Source organism: Serinus canaria, chromosome 3 (assembly GCF_022539315.1).
Source record: "Serinus canaria isolate serCan28SL12 chromosome 3, serCan2020, whole genome shotgun sequence".
NCBI lineage: Eukaryota > Metazoa > Chordata > Aves > Passeriformes > Fringillidae > Serinus > Serinus canaria.
Window position 1 is genome coordinate 27,882,641 of NC_066316.1, and position 20,145 is coordinate 27,902,785.

The following is a 20,145-nucleotide window of genomic DNA, read 5'->3' on the forward strand; positions in this document are numbered from 1 at the left end:
TTTTCTCCTGCAAAGACTTCATAGTCCCTCTCACCAGTATTGTGGATATTGTGACTCATGTTGGTCTGCAGACCAACCTGCTTCAGCAATTTTACACTCAGCCTTCATGACCTTCACTTTGAAGGTTGATGCTCAACAAAGCAATCCTGTGATCTCACCAGAGCCTTCAGATTTCTTCTCTTCCTCCCTACCATCTTTACCTCTCCCATCTGCACTGCAGCCTACATTAGGGGTAATTCATCTGGCACATTCATCTTGGAAAGCACAGCAGAGACAAGGACTTTTCTTTCATCAGTAAAGCACTCTTCAAGACTGAAGCATCCCATTAATTACAGTCATCTCCCAGAGACCCCAGCAGCACAGAGGTGTGGCCCAAATCCCACTCACCGTGCTGCTTCTCATCAGCTCCACCAATGCACCTGCTTGGGCAGGCATGTCACTAGGGGAGAGAACAGTAGATTTCAGATGTGTGTTCCAAAAGCACATCACCTTCTTGATCCCCACTCCTCACTGCAGGGGATCTCAGGATCAGCAGAAATCAGAATAAGGAAAGTGATGTCTCAAAATGCTGAGCAAAAACTGAAGGACCAAGTTGCACAAGTGAATAATCTGATCCAAAAAGGCTTCAGCTGGGATGGCTGCCAGTGGCAGGCAACTGGTGTGAGTTCTTCCCATCTCAGACTTGGCCTTGGTACATTTTGTTTGGGAAAAAACACTGATGCCCAGATGCACAGAGACACTGAGTTGCATAACTCGCTTCAAAAATCTAGTGGGGGAGTTTGGTGCTGACACAGACACTGGGCACTTAACCAGCCTTCCTGATCCGGCCTGAAATTCCTATGGCTTGTCTTATGGCTGGGAGAGAGTGCTTACATTGTGGGACTGCCAGGCTTGAGAGTCCCAGTCCAGCTCTGGACAGGATGCTACATCCACGGGCCAAAGCACAAACCATGCTGAGACACCAGCTGGAAATGAGCTCCTGATACACTAGAAGAAGACTGTGCTTGAGCTAACAAACCCTGCCTCTCTCCAGCAACTACACAAATGCAGTTACATTATTTGGATTCCTAGAACCATATTGATCACGCTGAGTCAGCTTTGCTCAGGGAACCTATGAAATATTTAGTAGCAATACAGGCTTTGATAGTTATCCTAAATCTCTCTTACAGCAGATTTAATGGCTGTTAAAGGTGTCACAAAAAGTTTTGGAAACAAATTTTGTGAGTATTCATGGAGAAGACACAGTGTAAGCCATACAAATTCTTACATGTTTTGCTTGTTAACAGACTAGTACATTTTTTTTCCAGGAAGAGAAAGGAGTTATTTCTCAGCTGGTTTTTTTTTTTGGTTTTTTCCCCTTTGCACTGCAAACAGGAGTAATATTTTAGGGTAGAAGTAGGCTTCTATTTGCTAGTTTCAGGCCCATTCTCTAGAAATCAAGGATTAAAAGAGATGCTCATGAATTTTTTCCTCATTGCAGATATTGCCTGACAGTGAATTAGGGACCTGTACACTGAAGGCTGGGCAGAAAAAGGTACTGGTTGAATTAGAAGCATAACTAAGGCATTGGCTCAAAAATTATGGGCAGAAATAGAATAAAGAAAAGAAGCTTGTGTCTAATTTAGAAAAAGATAACAAATAAATCCCCCAAATACCAAATTGAATTAAAAAAAGCAAAACCCTGAAACTCACAATTGAAAACACCAGATCACAGAAAAATGCTCAGTACCAGCAGGTCATCAGCATCACCTCAATCCTGTCACGCATCCCAGAGGTAGCCTGCCAGTCCATCACTTCTCACTCCTTTGGGATTGTCCTTACCGTGCTGCGGCATTTCTCTCTGCAACGTTGAATCCAGCTGTTTCCTTAGAGCTGCCAGTGGAGAAGCCAAAGAGGTTTGGATTGAATTTCTTCAGGATGTCTTAAAAAGAAAAACCACAGTGTTTAACCATTCACAGTGCAGCCAGCAGCATTGCCTCCCTGCAGGAGCAGGAGCCAAGCGTGTGGCAGAATACAGAGCTGTGTTTTCCCCCCATTCACCATGACTTACAGGAGCTAGAGACACACCTGCTTTGGAGACTCTAGTTACTATCCAAATTTCAGCACTGCCATTATTTCTCTCCATGGGCCTGAGGAACCAGGGCCTGGTGGCCCAGGAGATGCATAGGTGGATCTTGGGCAAATCACCAGTCTTGAATTTGTCAGACTATTTGTGGTTACTTTCTTTCATGTACCAGAAGCAGATGCCCTGGATATGGCCCTCTACCTCTCACTCCCCCAGCTAGATAATAATACTTGTGGCACAGAAGTGAATTTTTTTCATTTTTCTAGATTTCACTGAAACTTCCAGTGGGAAAGCATGATGTCTGAAAACTGTTGATGTTACTGTGTCCATAGTACTGCTGTCTGAAACCTCTTTATAGAATCTCATTTATAATGCATAAATGAATTGTGCCTTCTATTTTTCTTCAAAGACAGTGATATGCCTGGTACAGGGCAAAGCACATCAGATTTTTTACTGACAATGTCAGGTATTGTCAAACTGCTCCAAAGCATGGATCCCATACAAATAGAGCAGCCATTGCAAACCAAGTGCTTTCCAATTTATTGTCACAGGGACCACTTAATGGTTTCTATGGCAACTACAGGCCCAGTTACACAGAACACTAGGGCAAAAATTTATACTGCTTTTAGATTTTTTTTCCATTGCTATGTAGCAACTTGGAATCATCTGGAAGAACCACAACTTTGTCAACAACCCTGGCTAGATGGACTGGTAATTATTTCATAACCCCTCATGTGTCCACAGACATTACAGTCACTGGAAAACCCAAAATAAAATGAGGGAGGAACAGGTCTGCCCCAAACTTCTGCCACCTTCAGCACATTTACTCCTAATTCTTTTGGCCAAAAGGATGATACAATCACATGCAAGTCCTGTGATGTGGAGGGGCTGAATCAACTTTACAGCTAATCAGGTCAGTCGGGATCTCATCTCTCACTCACATGAACTGCTTATACCTACAACAGATGGACATCCCAAAGATTTTCAAGGAATTACCATTTCCAGATGTTTCCTAGCACCTACTTAAACCACTTTCAGTGTAGTAACCAGCTTTTGCTTTTCTAGGATACTCACTGGGTAAAGTAGCCTGGATCTCCAGAGTGTCATCACCCCCAATACTACAAAGGGAAAGAACAAAATCACCCACTAGGGTTAATCCTGCAGCCATCTGTCTTATTGTCACCACATGCTGTTGTAGCAGCCCAAAAAGGAAAAAACAGCCTCCCCCCCTTCCCAAAAATACTTGCTTCAAACAGGACTAAGGAGATAAACCACAGGAATTCAGGGAAAGTAGTGAAGGGATAACTCACATTAAATAAAGCAAGGCAGCACTAAGATAGAAGCTGTGCCTTCAGGCTGGGAACAGACCATATTGGGAGAATGATTTTTCATCTGGACATGCTGGGATACCTACCACAGAAAGGCATGTTTCCTCACTACAGCTGCTCCACGTTACCTTGCTGAAGCTACATTTGCACACAGTTAAGCATAGGAGAAACTGCATTAAATATTCAGTAACTACTTATTTGCAATACTGCAATGCCAATTATGCAGAGCCTGGGCCTCACCATTTAAAACTTGTCTGTGTGCAGGGCCAACACACTCTTACACCACTTGTGGCAGCCTCTCCTGAAAGTATCTATGCCTGCAGACACATGCAAAGGGATGGAGAGAGAGCAAAGAGGACAATGTATACATGCACACACTTATTAACCATATGTGTGTCCATAGGGAGCAGGTAGTTTCCTTCCACTCTAGCATGGATACTGAGCTTCACACCCTCTGATGTGCATCATTTGCCCACTTTGCAATAGCCAAAGGTGTTTGGAACATCTTCACTGAGTATGTATGCACTGCTCTTGCCATGTTCATGCCAACCCTCACTCACTCAGACCTTCCAGTAGATAATCACAGCAAAATGTTGCTGTGATTATCTACTGCAGTAGATAATCACAGCAACATTTTGAAAAAGCTCTAGAGAGACTAACAAAAGGCTATAAGGTACTGTGACACAGGACCATGCTTGTAGCAACCAGGCTGGGAGGAAAGAAAGGGAAAGGGAAAGGGAAAGGGAAAGGGAAAGGGAAAGGGAAAGGGAAAGGGAAAGGGAAAGGGAAAGGGAAAGGGAAAGGGAAAGGGAAAGGGGAAAGGGAAAGGGAAAGGGAAAGGGAAAGGGAAAGGGAAAGGGAAAGGGAAAGGGAAAGGGAAAGGGAAAGGGAAAGGGAAAGGGAAAGGGAAAGGGAAAGGGAAAGGGAAAGGGAAAGGGAAAGGGAAAGGGAAAGGGAAAGGGAAAGGGAAAGGGAAAGGGAAAGGGAAAGGGAAAGGGAAAGGGAAAGGGAAAGGGAAAGGGAAAGGGAAAGGGAAAGGGAAGCAAGAAAAAGCCGACAAAAACAAACACAACCCACACACCCCTCCAGGAATCACTCCTATTCTCTTCCAGTCCTGACTCCTCCAATCCTTACCAAGCAATACTTGCTGTCAGCATCCTTCCCCTGAATTTACATATACAAAGATGTAATTACACAACCAGGTGACCCACACTTTTAACCATGTGCACAAAAACAGAAGAAAAAAAGAAGTGCATTTTCACTCACCTCCAGGAAAGTCCCCTCCAGTCTGTTTGTAGGTCTGGTACTTTGGCTCCTACTGCAGTCTGGAAAAGATGGAAATAACAATTGATAAAATACTTAAAGAAAAAAAGCCCTATGAATTTAGGTAAGAGAGACATCATGTTTTGAAAGTGCTGAAATATTCTTTAACATTACTCTGCATCCAGCCAAGCTTTTGCAATATCCCAGCTTTAGCATAAGAGGTCTGTGTCCTTATTCACCACCACACACTGGCCTGTGGGCAGCCCTCCATCTCCCATTCTTCAGCTTTCTGTGCTTCTCCTCATGTCCAAAAGGAACTCATCTAGACAGCAGACCATGGAGCACCAGAGGAGATGTAGTCCAGCCAGAGGACATCAGATTGCAAGGTCAAGGACATAAGACTTGAAAGCTGCTACTCATATTGTTTTAGCAACCCAATGGGACCCAGATTAACATCAACGGCTTTGTATTTTTTTGGATTTTTTTCTGATGGGAAATGCTTCATCCTGGCATCTCCTGAAGAAAGATGATTTTGACTTAATAATCCAGGAAAAAAAGCCCCAAACACTGATGAAAAATCCCCATCCAGTTTTAGCTGTACATAAATCAGAGAAGCTGCTTTTTAATCTGCCAAGAAAACAAATCTTTGGAGTACAATCCATTTTTCCTCTCCTGGATCCAGTCTGCTACTTAGCACACAGACTTGATGAGGTGTAGACAGAATTTTTTTTGCCAGTATAGATAAGCATGTTGGTGTGTCTATTGCTTTCACTGTGCATTGGTGCTAGAGAAGTCAGACAGATGAATTCTACCAGAGACATGACTGAATTGCTCAATGTTTCATTAATCTCCAACTGTATCTAGATTGAGACAGCCTTTCTTCCTGCACTGTGAACTTTCATATCCTTCTAAATTAAATAAATACAAAAAGGCATCAGAACAAACACCTCTGTGCTGAATTTGGGTGGCTCACAGGATGGGGACAGACCTCTAGCAAGGTCAGCACCCTGACTCACATTCAGGGCAGCAAACATGAGTTCTTCTGCAGCTTTACAGTTTTCTAGTGGTCTCACCAACTTTTGTATTCTTCAAAAAGCCATGGCAACAATTCAGCCATAAACACTGACTGCATTCAGGGATCTTGTGAAGAGTGCCAGGAGCACAATCCATGCCTTGGGGGACCTTGCTGCTGCAGTCCCCCTGTGCCAAGGAGGGTTACCCTGCACGAAGTGCACGGGGCTGCTGTGGGATGTGTGAGGGTGTGCACACACTTGGGAAATACTCTGACACTTTTTCTGGTCCCTCCAAGTAAATCACTCAATAAAACCCCAAACACACCTTGCTGTGGCAGTGGCAACTGGTAGGAACTGCATGAATAATGGCATTATGAGAACCTGTCTTGCTCAGCTCTTGAGACAGAGACCTCAAGCATCATAATCTAGCCCCTATGACTAGGGCTCCCTGAGATATTTCACATATTAAAAGAACTAATATTTTCAAAATAAGAGATCTGTGCTAGTGCACATACCTGGCATTTGATGTGGGGGAGGAAATAAAGCAATTAATTTTAAGAGTCATGGCAATGGATAGAAGGGAGACTTGTAGGGCTTTACTGGTTTCTTCTAAAAAAAAGCTCAAAGCTTGGCAGTGGGGGGAAAGCCAGAATTACATCAGGTCAAGCAAAGTCAGGTTCAGAGCTAATGAGAAGGTGCATGATGCATAATGAAGACCTGCACACCTGCCTGTAAGACAAGCCTGATCATTTAAGGGCTTCAGGCCCTTCAAGCCCCTCTGAACTCAACAGGAACAGAAGCTGCTAGAATGAGCACTGGTTTAGTTCAGGAGTTAAAATTCATGGAAACTGTTGACGCAAATGTTTACTTTTATCCCATGCCAGAACAATTCTGCAGGGCTGTGTAATTCTAGAACGTTTTCTCAGAAAACTTCAGTGCAGATCTGCAGTATTCCCTGCTATTCTTCTCTGGGGCCCTTTTGGTGGTTTTGTTTTTGCCTACTTTTTGTTTTAAACCTCCATTTCTTAGTACTTGAAATACATCAGAGCTGTAACTGGAAGACATCTAGGAATGCAACCCAGGAAGCAGAATCTGAAAGCAGAACTCTGGAATACAGAAGTATTAGAATTATCTCAAGTGGGAAGCACTTCATTTAGCAGTCAATTATTTCTATGGGAGTTTTCAGCAAAATGTCTTCTTGCATCAAAAATATAAACTGCTTTCACTTCTCTTTTTTTTTATGTCAGATGAGACTAATCCTATAAGACAGTCACTTCCCTCTAAAAAACACTTGGATAAACTGTATGCAATGGAGAATGGGATCCCATTTCTGTCCTGGCCTGAACTATTCATTACTGGATTACACAATTGTCAGTGTCACTCATATCCCTTGAGGCTATTCCTTTGCAGCAAAGGGAACCAAGTAGATGAGTTTTGCTTTGCCAAGTCAAAGCAATTTGCTTCCTATCTGATGATGCCTGATGTGACAACAACTGGGTAGAAATTGACAACTGCTCTTCTGATTGTAAACGTGGGAATCCAGCAGTACTCACAGTCAGGGAATCTCCAAGTGCTCCTATGACTTTGATGTCCGCAGGCCGTAGCTCATGGACTAAAAAGTAGTAGGAGAATAAAAGCAGGATTACCAACAACTAACAAAGTACTGCTTAATAGAATAAACATGCAAGTCTTAGGTTCCAATCTAATGCATTTTTGCAGACTTTTAAGGTAGAAAAAGCTTCAGGTTCTGTGTGTGTAGCTTCTTGCCTTTGCTTGCAACAGTGCATTACACTAACATGGAAAGAAATGGAACTTAAAACAGCTTAGGCAAAAAAATGAAAACAGACTAGATATGTTTACAGATGCATACATTCAATCTCTTTTAACTGATTTACAGGTCTGGGTCATAGATCAATATTTCCTATTAAATATCTCCCTGTAAAATCTTCAAGCTGCACACAGCACTTGCACTGCACTGCTTATCAGAGCACATTCCAGCTTGCTAAGTCACTAACCCTCCTGGGCAATTTTAACCTGCCATGCTGCTGTATGATGAATGATGTATAAGATACATGCATACAATAAATGTGATCACATTTATCCACAGAGACATAACCTGCTGTCATGCAGAACTCACTGTGAGTGGCAAGACAGACTTCTTCCCTTTGTTGCTAAATATATCAGCTTTTATTGTTTACTTTCCATCTAGGATGTGCAATTTCAACATCTTATTACTTTTAGAAACAAAAGATGAAATTTTTCCTATGCATGATTTTAGGTTAGGAGTCCTTTCTCACCTGATGTTGGGACATGACTGGATGGAGTATGATCAGGACACGACAGTTCACTGCCCCAATTCTGAAACAAGAAGTTACAAAATTGTTTCATCTTGTAGGTAAAAGATAATGTGGAATTCATATATGGTTTAGTTGTACAGTGTAGGGCAAAACCAAGCTAAAACATAGATCCTAGTTTGGTGCCTATGTAGTTCAAGAGTCTTTTACACCTCTTTGTGGAACACTATCCAAACAATCATTACTTCTGGTGACATTTTTCAGCCAAAGCATAAAACTCTTCCAAAGGCAAAACATTTCATCTTGGAATACTGCTTATGACAAAGTTCCATAAGGATGACTACATTTCCCTCTCCACTGCCTACAAATTTTGTCCGTGACTTACAAGGTGGGGTCTCCAAGTTTGAAGTCTTGCTCTGTCTCAAAAGCTAACAGATGTAAAAGCAAATAAGATCAACAATAAAATCCCCTGCAAAGTTATCATGTTATACTAATGTATTATATTACTAATGTATTATTATATTAGCTGCTAAAGGGTTTGAACATAAGTCCTAAGAAGAGCACTTGAGGGAACTGGGATTGTTTAGCCGGGAAAAAAGGAGGCTTAGGGGAGACCTTATCACTCTTCCACTGTGTGAAAGGTGGTGTGACAATGCAGGAGCCTCTCTTCTCCCAGGCAACCAGTGAAGGAACAAGGGCAAATGTACTCAGGTTGCACCAGGAAAGGTTCAGGTTGGATATTAGAAAAAATTTCTTCACTGAAAAAGTGGTCAAGCACTGGAACGACCTTATATATTCTATTATTATATTATTGCTCCTCATGTACTTTGCCAGGAGCCTATTCTTTCTCTAGAAACTTTAAAAAATGGCTTGCTTTTACTGAATATAAAATTTGAAAAAACTTCAAAGCTTTAAAATTCCAGTAAAGAAAACTGTTAGGCTCTAAGTAATTGTACTTTACCATATATTTTTCGGTGACATAATAGTTATTATGTCACCTAAATTCTACCAATTGAAGATATTGAATCAAACACACATTACATAACACCTTAGTTCACCAGCAGAGAGAGCTGATCAATGTCTCCCCACGTTTTTTGGTAACAAGCAACTATATTAGCCAAGAAGGCAGCAAGGGAAAAACTAAAATTGTTCCAGTGGCCAGCCCTTGCAGGAGCAATGACAGCTGTGTACACAGATCGAAAGGCCAGCCCTGCTAAAAGCAGGAGATCAGGCTAGGGATGTCCTGAGGTCCCTTCCAACCTCAATTATTCTGTGGCTGCACAATTCTACCAGAGTAAAACTTCATAGACCAGTGGTCTTCAGAAAGCATGGCTGCTGTTAAAAAACATCACGACAAATTCATCTGTTCCTGTAAAAAGATGTTGGAATATGCTCCACTATCAACCACTACAGTCTGGTTGCAGAGGCTAGAAAGGATAGATAGGCTTATTTTTAGATCAAAAGTGTTGCTTTACCCTCTCTCTACTTCTTTCCTTTATCACTTCAGAAGCTGTTGCTGTTGAGATTCAGTGGAATTACCTATTAAAGCATAACTCTAGCTCTACTGATAAAAATCCCATATCAGTCCTGCAAATTATTACTTGCTAAGACAATAACTGCTGCTCTTTGTGACCATCATGGCACACAAAGACCGATAATTGGGTTAGTCATGAGGACCCTCAGTATGTCAAACTAGCCCAGTTCATTTTGATTGCCAAGCAAATAACTGCTCCATTTCTTCAAGTCCAACACACAAAATCTGTTTCTGCAGCTCACTGAACATGCCTCATGATAGTTGCTCAGTCATGGTGGAAATTAAGTCCCTTTGAAAATGGGATTCCTATCACCTTTGTATAGGGTCACACATCCAATATGTAAAGGTGACTGCCCTCTACAGGTTAAGCTTACTTGAGTGTAACGAAGAACAGCGCCACCAGAGGAGAATATCCAAACCTTCCTTAGATTGTTTGGGGGTCAGGATTCTAAGTTAACTTTCCATACTGTGAGGAACTTGCTATCTGAATTAATGATGCATTCCAGATTACTTACTTTGGTTACAGTTTTGATACAATTGCACCATTATTATAATTAATTTTGTTTGGCTTTTAGGAAAACATTTGTTTACATGATGAAAAGTGCAATGCAAGGCAGAATTCTCTTTCCAAAAACTGATAATAGTTTATATAATCTATAAATTCAGGATTATATGTAAAGAGATGAGATGCAGCTTTACATAATTTGCCTAAAATGCAGCAAAATGTGCAACAATTACCTCTATTGGCTCTCTAGTGGGCTCCACAGGTGTGTAGTTGCTATTCTTATATGTTCCCAGGAAGGGACTGTTCTGGAGAAAGAAGAAACAAAATAAGAGAAATAAGAGAAACTGGGCAATAAGCACATCGCATGAACCATAGCAAGTGATATCAAGGTATCATATAACCAAGAAAGTAATTGACTAAAATATAAAATTGGAATCTGGACTGTGAAACCATGCTTTGTCCTTAAAATTAATAAAATTTGTGTTTCGTACCTTAGGACAAAAATTACATATGCCAGATACCAATTGCAATTTAATATTTTCCTCTCCTAACATTCCAAATTGGACTTTATTAAAAGTTTAGTCCATTCAAAAGGTGCTGATGTAGAATCTAGACAAACCTGGGCAGATCTTCTGTGTCAGCAGCAGGGAGATGAAAGATTGCTTACTGAAAAGATCATTCTTCCCTCCAAGGGAGGCTGTAGAGATTTCATTGTTATTTTTGTCCCCTAGTAATGCAGCATGCATTCAGGAAGACATGCACATCATACAGGCTAAAAAAATTCATCTGGAGGCTCACTTACCTCAATCAAAAGAAACTCCAGCATTTGCATAAAGAAGTCTTTAAAAGCACTAAAATTAGAAGGCAGGTTTTTATGGTGCTTAAGATTGCCTCAAAACAAATAATTTCCCATGGCTACTGGCACTTTTATCAATGACCTTTTCATTGCATTTAGGCTTACTAAAGGCTTACCATTTCTGAAAAAAAATGGCAAAAAAAAAAATTTTTTTTCAAGGGATAGAAAACTTTTCTTTGCCTACTTCTGAAAAGCAACACCTTTGAATAAGAGTGAAGTACGGGAAAGAAGCATAAAATCCACATTATTTGGCACTGAAGAAGTTGCTGAGTTCATTTAAGCTGTTTGGAAAGAATGCTGGGTAAATGAAGCAGGATCATTTTGAGCAAATCAGAGGACTTCTGAAATATGCTGGTTAATAACTCAGAAGATTTTCCTTGTCTGACAGGATAGACACAATATGGGCAAAAGCCTGGTGCATAACTTGAATGCCTGCCTCCAGACCTCAGGGAACTCAGAATTCAGCTCCCTGATCAGTTCTTCGGCTTTCTTGTTGAAACTGTTGAAGACAGGGAGCCAGTTACTGCTGCCTGCAGCAGTCATTTCCAGGTGCTGGTACCTAGCAACTGTCCTGCAAGTTCAGCAGCTTGTTTGGTAACTGCAGAAGCAGCTTCCAAAGAGTCTGAAGGATTCCTCTTATGGATCAGGCCAGGAAAGCCAACCTGACACTAATCCAAGAGGCAACAGATTCTGGGTTTTCAAAGCTGCTGTGGTGCCCAAACCTCATTGATTCTGATGGGAAAGTTAATGCAGCATGTTCTGCTGTTTGCTGCTTGAGCTGCCTTTGTACTTCACAAACAACAAAAAAGAACATCTGCTGCAACTGGGAACACACAAATCAGCATGTTGTCAATCAGCACTCACTGCACAGCAAAGTGCCCAGGGGACACCAGTACAGGTATATAAGAACACCTGCTCTCTCAGACATAAACAGAACAAAGCTTTAAGCAAACTTATTCCAGATAGACCAAATCCCTGCTCTCTGCAGCAAGCACAAGCACTACAGCCTCCTGACAGCCAGCTTCCAAAATGTGGGTATGTTTACCTGAGCTGGACAGCCAAGGACGATGTCAGCTGAGAAATCAAATGAGTCAGCTTTCTGGCCCACAGGCTGTAACTGGAAACAAAAACAAAAGAACCTATTTTTTAACCATGTCAGCTCATCTTAAATTTGTAAAACAAATCTAATTAAAAAAACTCAGACATAAATATACCTTTCAAATCTATATAGAGGTGCCTGTATTTACAGACCTAGATTTACAGCCAAGGCTGAAATGCATCTACTTCTCAGAAAGAACATGGCAACCACAAAACAAAAGAAGAGCTCTAGAAAGAAGCTTAAAAAGGGAAGTGGAAAGCTACAGTGGATCAGTTTAAACTCCTGGAGGATTTTGGCAGGCACATGAAGTACCTTGGAATTTTGCCAGAAGGCAAGGTCATAAACTTTCTTCTCTTGCACCAAAGACATTAAGAGTCCCTCAATTTTTTATAGCTAAGCTGCATGATGGCATCTCCAACAAAAGGTTGTTTATGTGTAGAAGATAATACCAAATCTAATTAGAGGTACTGCTTGATGATTGCAAGTAATCATGTCAGCTGTTAAAATATTAATCCAAAGTATATGGATGTTACTATTGAGGATCCAAGATACTGCCTCTGACCACTGGGTACTCCTGCACTGCAATGCTAAGTAAAATGGGTTTGCTTAAGCAATCTTTAGTGACTCATCTTTATTGAGCTTAGCTCATTTCCAAAAGTAGTAAAACTGAACTGAATTAAAGCCACTTTAATTCCTAATGAGACATTAACAGCACAGGGATTTAAAACAAACATCCAAGTAATTCCTTTTAAATTGACAGATGCAGTTACAATTCTTTATTTGGTGGTTTCCCATAGCAGCCCATAGAAACATCATCCTTATTAAATGCTACTCTGCCTTGCATAAAAACAGATGAAGAAGACTTGAAGTCACAAAATGACTGTGATCATGTACTTGGAGCATCCCTCTCCTTGCCACGCACTTTAAGAACCAAGAGATTCTAGGCAGAGAGCAGTGCCAAAGCCAGAGGGTATTTAACTAGTTAAGGAGAAGCAAGCTCCAGTGTTATTCAGGCCTTAACTGCAATGCTTATTACAGAGACATTTTAATGGCAGTCAGGTCTAGGTGAAAATCTCACTGTCTGCAGAGCCTGTCACCTTACCATATTATTCCACAGAGCCCTGGCAAGCTGAGAATGGCCTTTCTGGCTCGGATGGAAACAGTCAGGTGCAAAGTAGGAGACATCTGGTTTCTCTTTCTACAAATAAAAGCATAAAGGACATATGAGGGTAGAAAAATCTTCACACTTCCAATTTGGAGTTGCCAAGGTTCAATCAGAACTAGTAAAGAGAGATCCATGCTACTTGCTCTTCCTGCTCCATTGCAGAAAGGCTCCCATTATCTGGCAATATAAACTACTTCAGCAGACCCATGAACTACCAGAAACACTTAGCTAGAGATGATTATGTGCCTCCATCCAGAAGCAGTAAAACCACAATTTTCAATTATGGGTACAGTTCCTCTTCAGGTTCTGCAATAAGGATGAGTTCCTCTCCCTGGTTCCAGCTGTCATTAGAACTGGAACCACTGGCAGCATTATGCTCTGTAGTACCTTCTGCAAAGCTGTGAGTTTTGAAAGGATCGAGAAGCAAGTAAGTGTTTGATGGAAGGCAGCCAGTCTGACCAAGCACACCACAGCAGTCTCCTTTCTAAACAAAACTGTATTTTAATACAGGGTTAATACAGGCACTGGAGGATCTGGAGGAAATGGAGCTTGGAAATTTTTCTGTCACATTAATACTGAGATTAGGGTCCCACATGACTTAAACAACTATTTTTGGTCAGAGCAGTTCTTCCTCAAAACTTGAACAGGTTTTTTTCAGTGTGGTTGGACTTGCTTTTTAGAGGACTACTACCAAAATTTGCATCGTATCTTTTGCCATGTTTTGAGACAGAGTTTTCAGTTCAGGAACATCTGAATGATGTATGAGATAAAAAATTGAAAGAGCATCCTGAACTTCTTAAAATCTGAACTAATGCTTGTGAGACCACAAGAAAAAAGTTCAGAAATATTTTGCTTCTTCTGTTTTTATTTCTGTGCTCCCTACCCTCAATGCCAAAATCCTTAGGGATGACTTCTCATGGGCACCAGCTTCACACATGAACAAAAGGCTTCACCCAAACAAAACAAAGGAGCCCTGTGAAAAAAATTTGTCCATAGCAGCACCTTAACTTTTCAAACTTTCACCAGCCATTGCAAACATTTTCAGAATAGCCCAGTTCAATTATGCCAGAGCAATCCCTGCTCAATATTTTGCTCCATTTGCACCTTAGCTCCGGGTACATATGAAAACAGTTCTACCTTTAGTGAAAGTTTGAGTCTTTTCCTAGATTTACAGTTACTGGAATTTGCCATACAAGGAATGAGATATATATCAACATATGAACTACATAAAACTACTTCCATGAGATCATAGGTAAAGCTCCCTTTCTGTCAGACACAGAAAAATGAGTTATGTGGCAAAAAGGGGAGCTGATGCCACAGTCCTCACTGAGCAATGCAGCTATGTTGCTTTAACAAGTGCAGCTTAATAACTTGGTCTTTTGTTAATCTTGTTGTATTTTCAGGAAGAAAAATATTTCTGTACTTCAAAGAACATACACAAACACACCTCTTAAATCAAGTTTTGACTCATTTTCCAAAACAGCTATTGATATTGACAGAACAATATATAAAACTAAGAACTGCTTACTACATGAAGAAATCTGTGGTACTATACCAAAAATTGGCAACTTCTCGTAAGAAAAGCACAGAACAAAATGAAACTAATTTTGAGTATAGTCTCTATAGGTAAGATACCCATCCTTAGTCCTTCAAATGCAGAAATCACTTTTAGATCATACCTGATCAAGAGGAATCTTCAGATTTTGGAGGAAAGGCTGGATGACAACTGTGAAATTTTCATGAGTGTCATACCTGCCAGACTCTATCAGTCTCTTAATGCCAAGCTGCAAGAAACAAAAAAACACCAGAAATACTTCAACTACATCTCTGCATCAAAACCCACCAGCAATACTTCAACATCTCTGCATCATAATTATTTTCTTTGCATTTTCTGAAAGCTCTGGAATCAAAAGGAAGTTTTACTCGTGAACTTTAATAGCCACAGCCATTGGCAAAAGAAGGCTGAGATGCTGCAAAGGGGCTGAGAAGGTTGGAACACAATGCTGAAACAGTTTGTCAGGAACAGGGGTTTGGTGACTAAACTCCCACCAATTAATCTCTACTAGAAAACATAATTTTTCTGAAGATCTCTGCTGCTAGTTTTGGTCACATGATAGGTTTAGATAGCAAGAGCTCATTTGATGCTGAGTTCATAGTTTGGGTAAGAAACAGATATGATATGTTGCTAGGTAATCAAGAGCTCACCTCTACAGGAAATAAAGTAACTGTACCACTCTTAATAGTCATACCTGGTAAGCTTTGATGGCGTCCCTCACCATTGTGAAATTTTCTGAGTTTTCTTCTCCTGTGAGAACACAGCTACACAGATAACTGTGAGGGAGGTCAGAGGAGAAAGCAGGAACAGAGAGAATTAAACACCTGATAATGCAGAGACCACCCTTTGTCATGCAATACCTTCACGACATGGATGCAATAAGGGAATCTGTACAATCACATTTTTGTGAAAACATTTTATTGTCCTTGCTATTGTAATTTCAAACCTTAATCTTATTTTCTGTCTGACATGAATGATACTACTGTAAGTAATTTTGGTTTCACACCCAGATATATCAAAGTAGTGCACACTGTGTAGTTTGCTTCATTAATTTCACCCTGACATCCAAAGGCCATGCAGATGGACAGAGGTGCACACCAGAGCCCCTGGGGAACTAGAAAACAGAACTTTGAAATGTACTGCCTGTTTTATTTCTGAGCTGACACCTTTCCAATCAACAACTCCTTTTGCATTCCCAAGACAGAAAATTTGTCTCTGTCTGAAAGGTCAGTAAAGAATGCAAATTACCCATTGCACTAAAGCCTCTGAAACAGGGGAATCCTGACTACTCCTCAAAAACATCATGTTCCTGTAAAAAAAGACCTGGAAATCTAAATGTCTGTGCACTTCAACCCCATCTTGAAGAACCCTGTTTCAGTAACTTTAACCCTAGCCTTTGAGGGTACATTATGTACAGTTCTAGATATGGAAAACAGGTCAAAGGCAAGAGAAGGAAATGCCATCAGGCAGGGTGATGTGAGCACTGCATGGGAAGGAAGTCCACAGGACTGTGCTGCTACCTTAAAACATCAGTTCAAATTATGAGAGAAGCACAAAATAAAAACACAAACAGGACAAAAGGAAGTCAAACAAGCCTTACTCTGCCAAGTAAGTGGGGCACTGAACTGAAGGGTCCACAAATAACTGTCTCAGAGCAGTGATGTCCCCCACATCAACCAGATTCACTAGAGCTTTTGGAACCTGAAAGATAAGGTTTGGTTTAGAAGAAACTGCTTACACAGCCCACAGTGCATTTATTTTACCCCAAAGTCCAGCCATTTGACACCACTTCCCTTTCTCCACCATTGGATGGATAAAAAAAATTAAGAAGATTGAAAAAAGCAACAAATCCTCCACCAAACTCCTCCAACTCAGCTTTTGATTTTTTTCCCACACCACAGCTCAATGTTACTATCTGTCAGTTCAGACTGCATCTCACTACTGCATACAGACAAGACAAAAGGAAATGTTTTTGTGCAAGTCAACAGCATATGTTTTGTTCCAGAATACAAACAAAACCCCAAAAAACCAAAATCAAACAAACAGAAGAGCTAGCATCAGTCAGTCATGCTTCAGTGTGAGCTAGAATGCTGGGATAATTTCACAGTACTTGCCTCCTTGTGCAGAATATCAAGGGTTTCTTGAATCCTTTTGATGTAATTCCCAGCTGAGTAGTGATCCTGATAGAAACAGAAGAGATTACTGTCAAATGGAGACACAAGGAATTTAGGTTGGGAGGCTGGAGAATCACATTAATTCACTTCCTTTTCTGCCCTACAACACTGTGGTCAATAGAGTGTTCTTGGTTCTAGAGACTGGGGATTTTAAACATAGCAATTAATCCAAAACATAAGGAGTCTCAGGGAAATTTTGGATTTAAAATAAACCTTGTTGAGTAGCAGCATATTTAACCCAAATCCACTGGGTTCAATCCCAATCTGAACGCATGCTGAACAGCATAAACCAAGCAGCCACAAGCATGCTCACAGCCAGCTGATAAGCTCTCATAAAATTATGTGAAATCATTGCTAGTCAAGGTCATAGCTATAAATAAGGCTATAAAACTTGGCAGCAGCAGCAAAGATGCCTAGCAAGGCTCCTGCAAAAGAAGCACATTGCTCAAGCACAAGGGGTTGCAGAAGAATTGAAAATTCTCATAAGAAGTGAGCATTTTAAAGGCAGAGAGTGAGAGCTGGCAGTGAAAGGTGGCCTCTCCCTGTTGCCTGCCCACTCAGCTCCCATGACCTCCTTATGGCAGCCCTAAAGGCTTCTCCACAATCCAGAGAAGCATAACATTCAAATAAGACTGCAGCAACTTCCCTCCTGTAGACACCTCAGCAGCTCCTAGCACCTCCCCACACTGTGAGTTATGGTGTGATGACAATTGTAGGGTGGCACCGCTTTGAGCTCCCACTGCCATTCCTGGGTGCCTAAAGAGGCCAAGCTCCAGCAGAGCAGTTACCACATCAGAGGAGTGAGGCATTTCTTCCTTTCCCTTTTTTGCTTATGGTCAAAAAACAGTAGTCAAAGCAGTGGTTCTCATCCTGGAGTAAGCCAGAGTAAACAAAACCATCCTACTCTGCTGCTGGTAACTTTTTATATCAGGGTATTGCCAGCAACAACCCCTGTCAAAACATACAGCAGCTCATGTGTAACTCATGTTATCTCTGTGAAGGCTTTATGATTTCCCTTGAGGTGTTTCTACACTGACAGCACAGCTGGAGATAACCAGTGTCACAACTCACAGGGTCTTTGCAATAGATGCACAGGTCGTTGGCTCCAATGTGCACTGTTATGATCTTCCAGTCAGCACTAAAGTCAATTCTCTGTGCAATAAAGAAGAAAATAACCAGTCTGAATTTCTTTACCTTTGTGATATGCACATGGTGTCATTGCAGGTGGATCTGCTGTGTGAAGCAACACCTGTACATACTGTAAGTTTGAAGGAGTCCCAGACAACTTACCTGATCAGTTTTCATAAGGCTCACAAGACTTCTTGCTTGGGCTGGCAAGTGCCTGGAAAGAAAGAGAACTAGTGAGTGAAAGTAACACCCATATTGAGAGATCAGCATTACCATGCTTCAGACATCTTAAATCAAGTTGACAGATATCCAAAGGGTTGAGTGAGGACACAGTACAACACTCATGTTGCTGTGATCAAATTACAGGTTCACATCTTGGTAATAAAATCAACATAAAATCAAACTTGATTATATAATATTATTGATGAACACAGAATTTACTCAAGTTTAGTAATTAATCTGGAAGCACAAGTTCAGCTCCCATTACAGTGCTTAGCACCTAAAACAGCTGAAAAGCCAAATATGGCAACAGTTGTAAGCAGAGAGCCTCTGTAGAGCTAGGCTGCTATCAACCCATTCCTTGTAGACTAAAACACAGGAATCCCCAGTCCCAATACTTAGCTGACCTCTCAAGCAGCACGCTCCTGAAAAATGTAGGATTCAGAGCTCACTGTGCACACCCTCCTCATTTTTGTATCCTGCACCTACAGCACATAACTGTACACTATGTGTACACAACTTTTCCAGGGTAATTAAAAATCCAAGAAACCTTCAAGATTACTCAGACAAATTAAGATGACAGCCTTGCTGTTTTCTAACAGCCAGGTGAGCACTCTCTCTTTTTTATGTACATATATATGCATAGATAGATAGATAGATAGATAGATAGATAGATAGATAGATAGATAGATAGATAGACAGACAGACAGACAGATATCTAAAGTGCAACAAGTTTTGAGTTACCCAGGCTGAGTGCTTTGTTTGACTGCCCTGACAGATTGGTCTTCAAATATGCATAGGGAAGAGAAGAGAATTGGGTCAGAAAGTGTTGACCTTCCAGGCAGGTCTGGGGTTCAGAATGAGCTGCATCTCCCTCCAGGCTCTTGTTAAAGACATTGGCTGTCTATCATTTCTGGGAGCATATCAGCTGGCATTAATAAGCATGACACTTGTTTTGTATGGCAACCTGGTTTAGCTCCCCTTTGCAATGCTTTGTTTACTGTATGAAAAAGAGAGGTCTCTCACCACCCTTGCCCAGCTGAATACCGATCTAACACTGGCATGGGAGCATCTACTGAGGAATGAGCCCTGTCATACATCTGCTTGTGACACAGACACTGTGTGCACGTAGTAGTTCTTATCACCATTACCCTTGTCCAATGTCATAACCTACTTTTTTATACCCAAAGCTATCACAAGCCACAAGTGTCACAGTTTCCTTCTGCTCTTACTGTGGAAATCCCTTAGGTAGGAAATCATCAGCAATATTGACACAGAGGAAAAACACCACTTATTGATCTGACAGTCCACAACATATTTGATTTCTCATACAGTCAGAGAGGTGATGATACATCCTGAGCCAATGCAGTCAGCAAGACCCAATAACAACTTGAATGAAATAGTGCCAGCAATGATCCATCCTCAAACTGCAGTTTCAACCAAATTTAGATCTTGACCAATGGAAGCAGTTTGCTAATAGGAAATACAGATATTCACAATTCCTGTCACCTGTTTTCTCCTCTCACTCTTAAATTCTTAACCTCCTTTTTTTTTTTTCCACATGAAATTAGAGACCTCAGCCAGGCTCTGCTTCAGCAACACTATTCAGATCTATCCTTAACTCTATCAGGTACTTAAGCACTTTGGCAATGAATGCAAATAGGCTTAGGGAAATTTTCCTATATGAGAGCTGCATTACTACATTTTCATCTAGTTCAATAAAGAGCCCTTCAAAGCAGCCATGGATTTAAATTTAAGAAACCCTTACCTGGTTCGATAAGCTGGTAAGGCTGCAAAATTATCTGATTTCAGAAATGTCCCAGAACCTCTGGAAAGCACTTTCCAGATAACCACAAAGGAAAACAGGCCAGGTAGCAATTCTTAAATACCAGCATTAGCTGGCGGACTTTTTTTACCCTGTAAATCACTGGAAAATGGATTGTTTTG

At 41.0% G+C, this 20,145-nt stretch overlaps 1 protein-coding gene across 1 annotated transcript in view; it reads right to left on the minus strand.

The window, feature by feature from the left end:
- PLB1 (phospholipase B1) overlaps positions 1-20,145 on the minus strand; it is a 77,654-nt gene that overhangs the window by 11,737 nt on the left and 45,772 nt on the right. Inside the window, exons 36-50 of the mRNA XM_050971876.1 lie at positions 18,142-18,193; positions 17,923-18,003; positions 16,792-16,857; positions 16,278-16,378; positions 15,372-15,453; positions 14,802-14,906; positions 13,060-13,155; positions 11,904-11,975; positions 10,236-10,307; positions 7,967-8,027; positions 7,223-7,281; positions 4,660-4,718; positions 3,140-3,183; positions 1,822-1,921; positions 388-439 (exon numbers count right to left, since the gene is read on the minus strand). Coding sequence (XP_050827833.1) covers positions 388-439; positions 1,822-1,921; positions 3,140-3,183; positions 4,660-4,718; positions 7,223-7,281; positions 7,967-8,027; positions 10,236-10,307; positions 11,904-11,975; positions 13,060-13,155; positions 14,802-14,906; positions 15,372-15,453; positions 16,278-16,378; positions 16,792-16,857; positions 17,923-18,003; positions 18,142-18,193 — 1,102 coding nt within the window. The remainder of the gene's footprint in view (positions 1-387; positions 440-1,821; positions 1,922-3,139; positions 3,184-4,659; positions 4,719-7,222; positions 7,282-7,966; positions 8,028-10,235; positions 10,308-11,903; positions 11,976-13,059; positions 13,156-14,801; positions 14,907-15,371; positions 15,454-16,277; positions 16,379-16,791; positions 16,858-17,922; positions 18,004-18,141; positions 18,194-20,145) is intronic.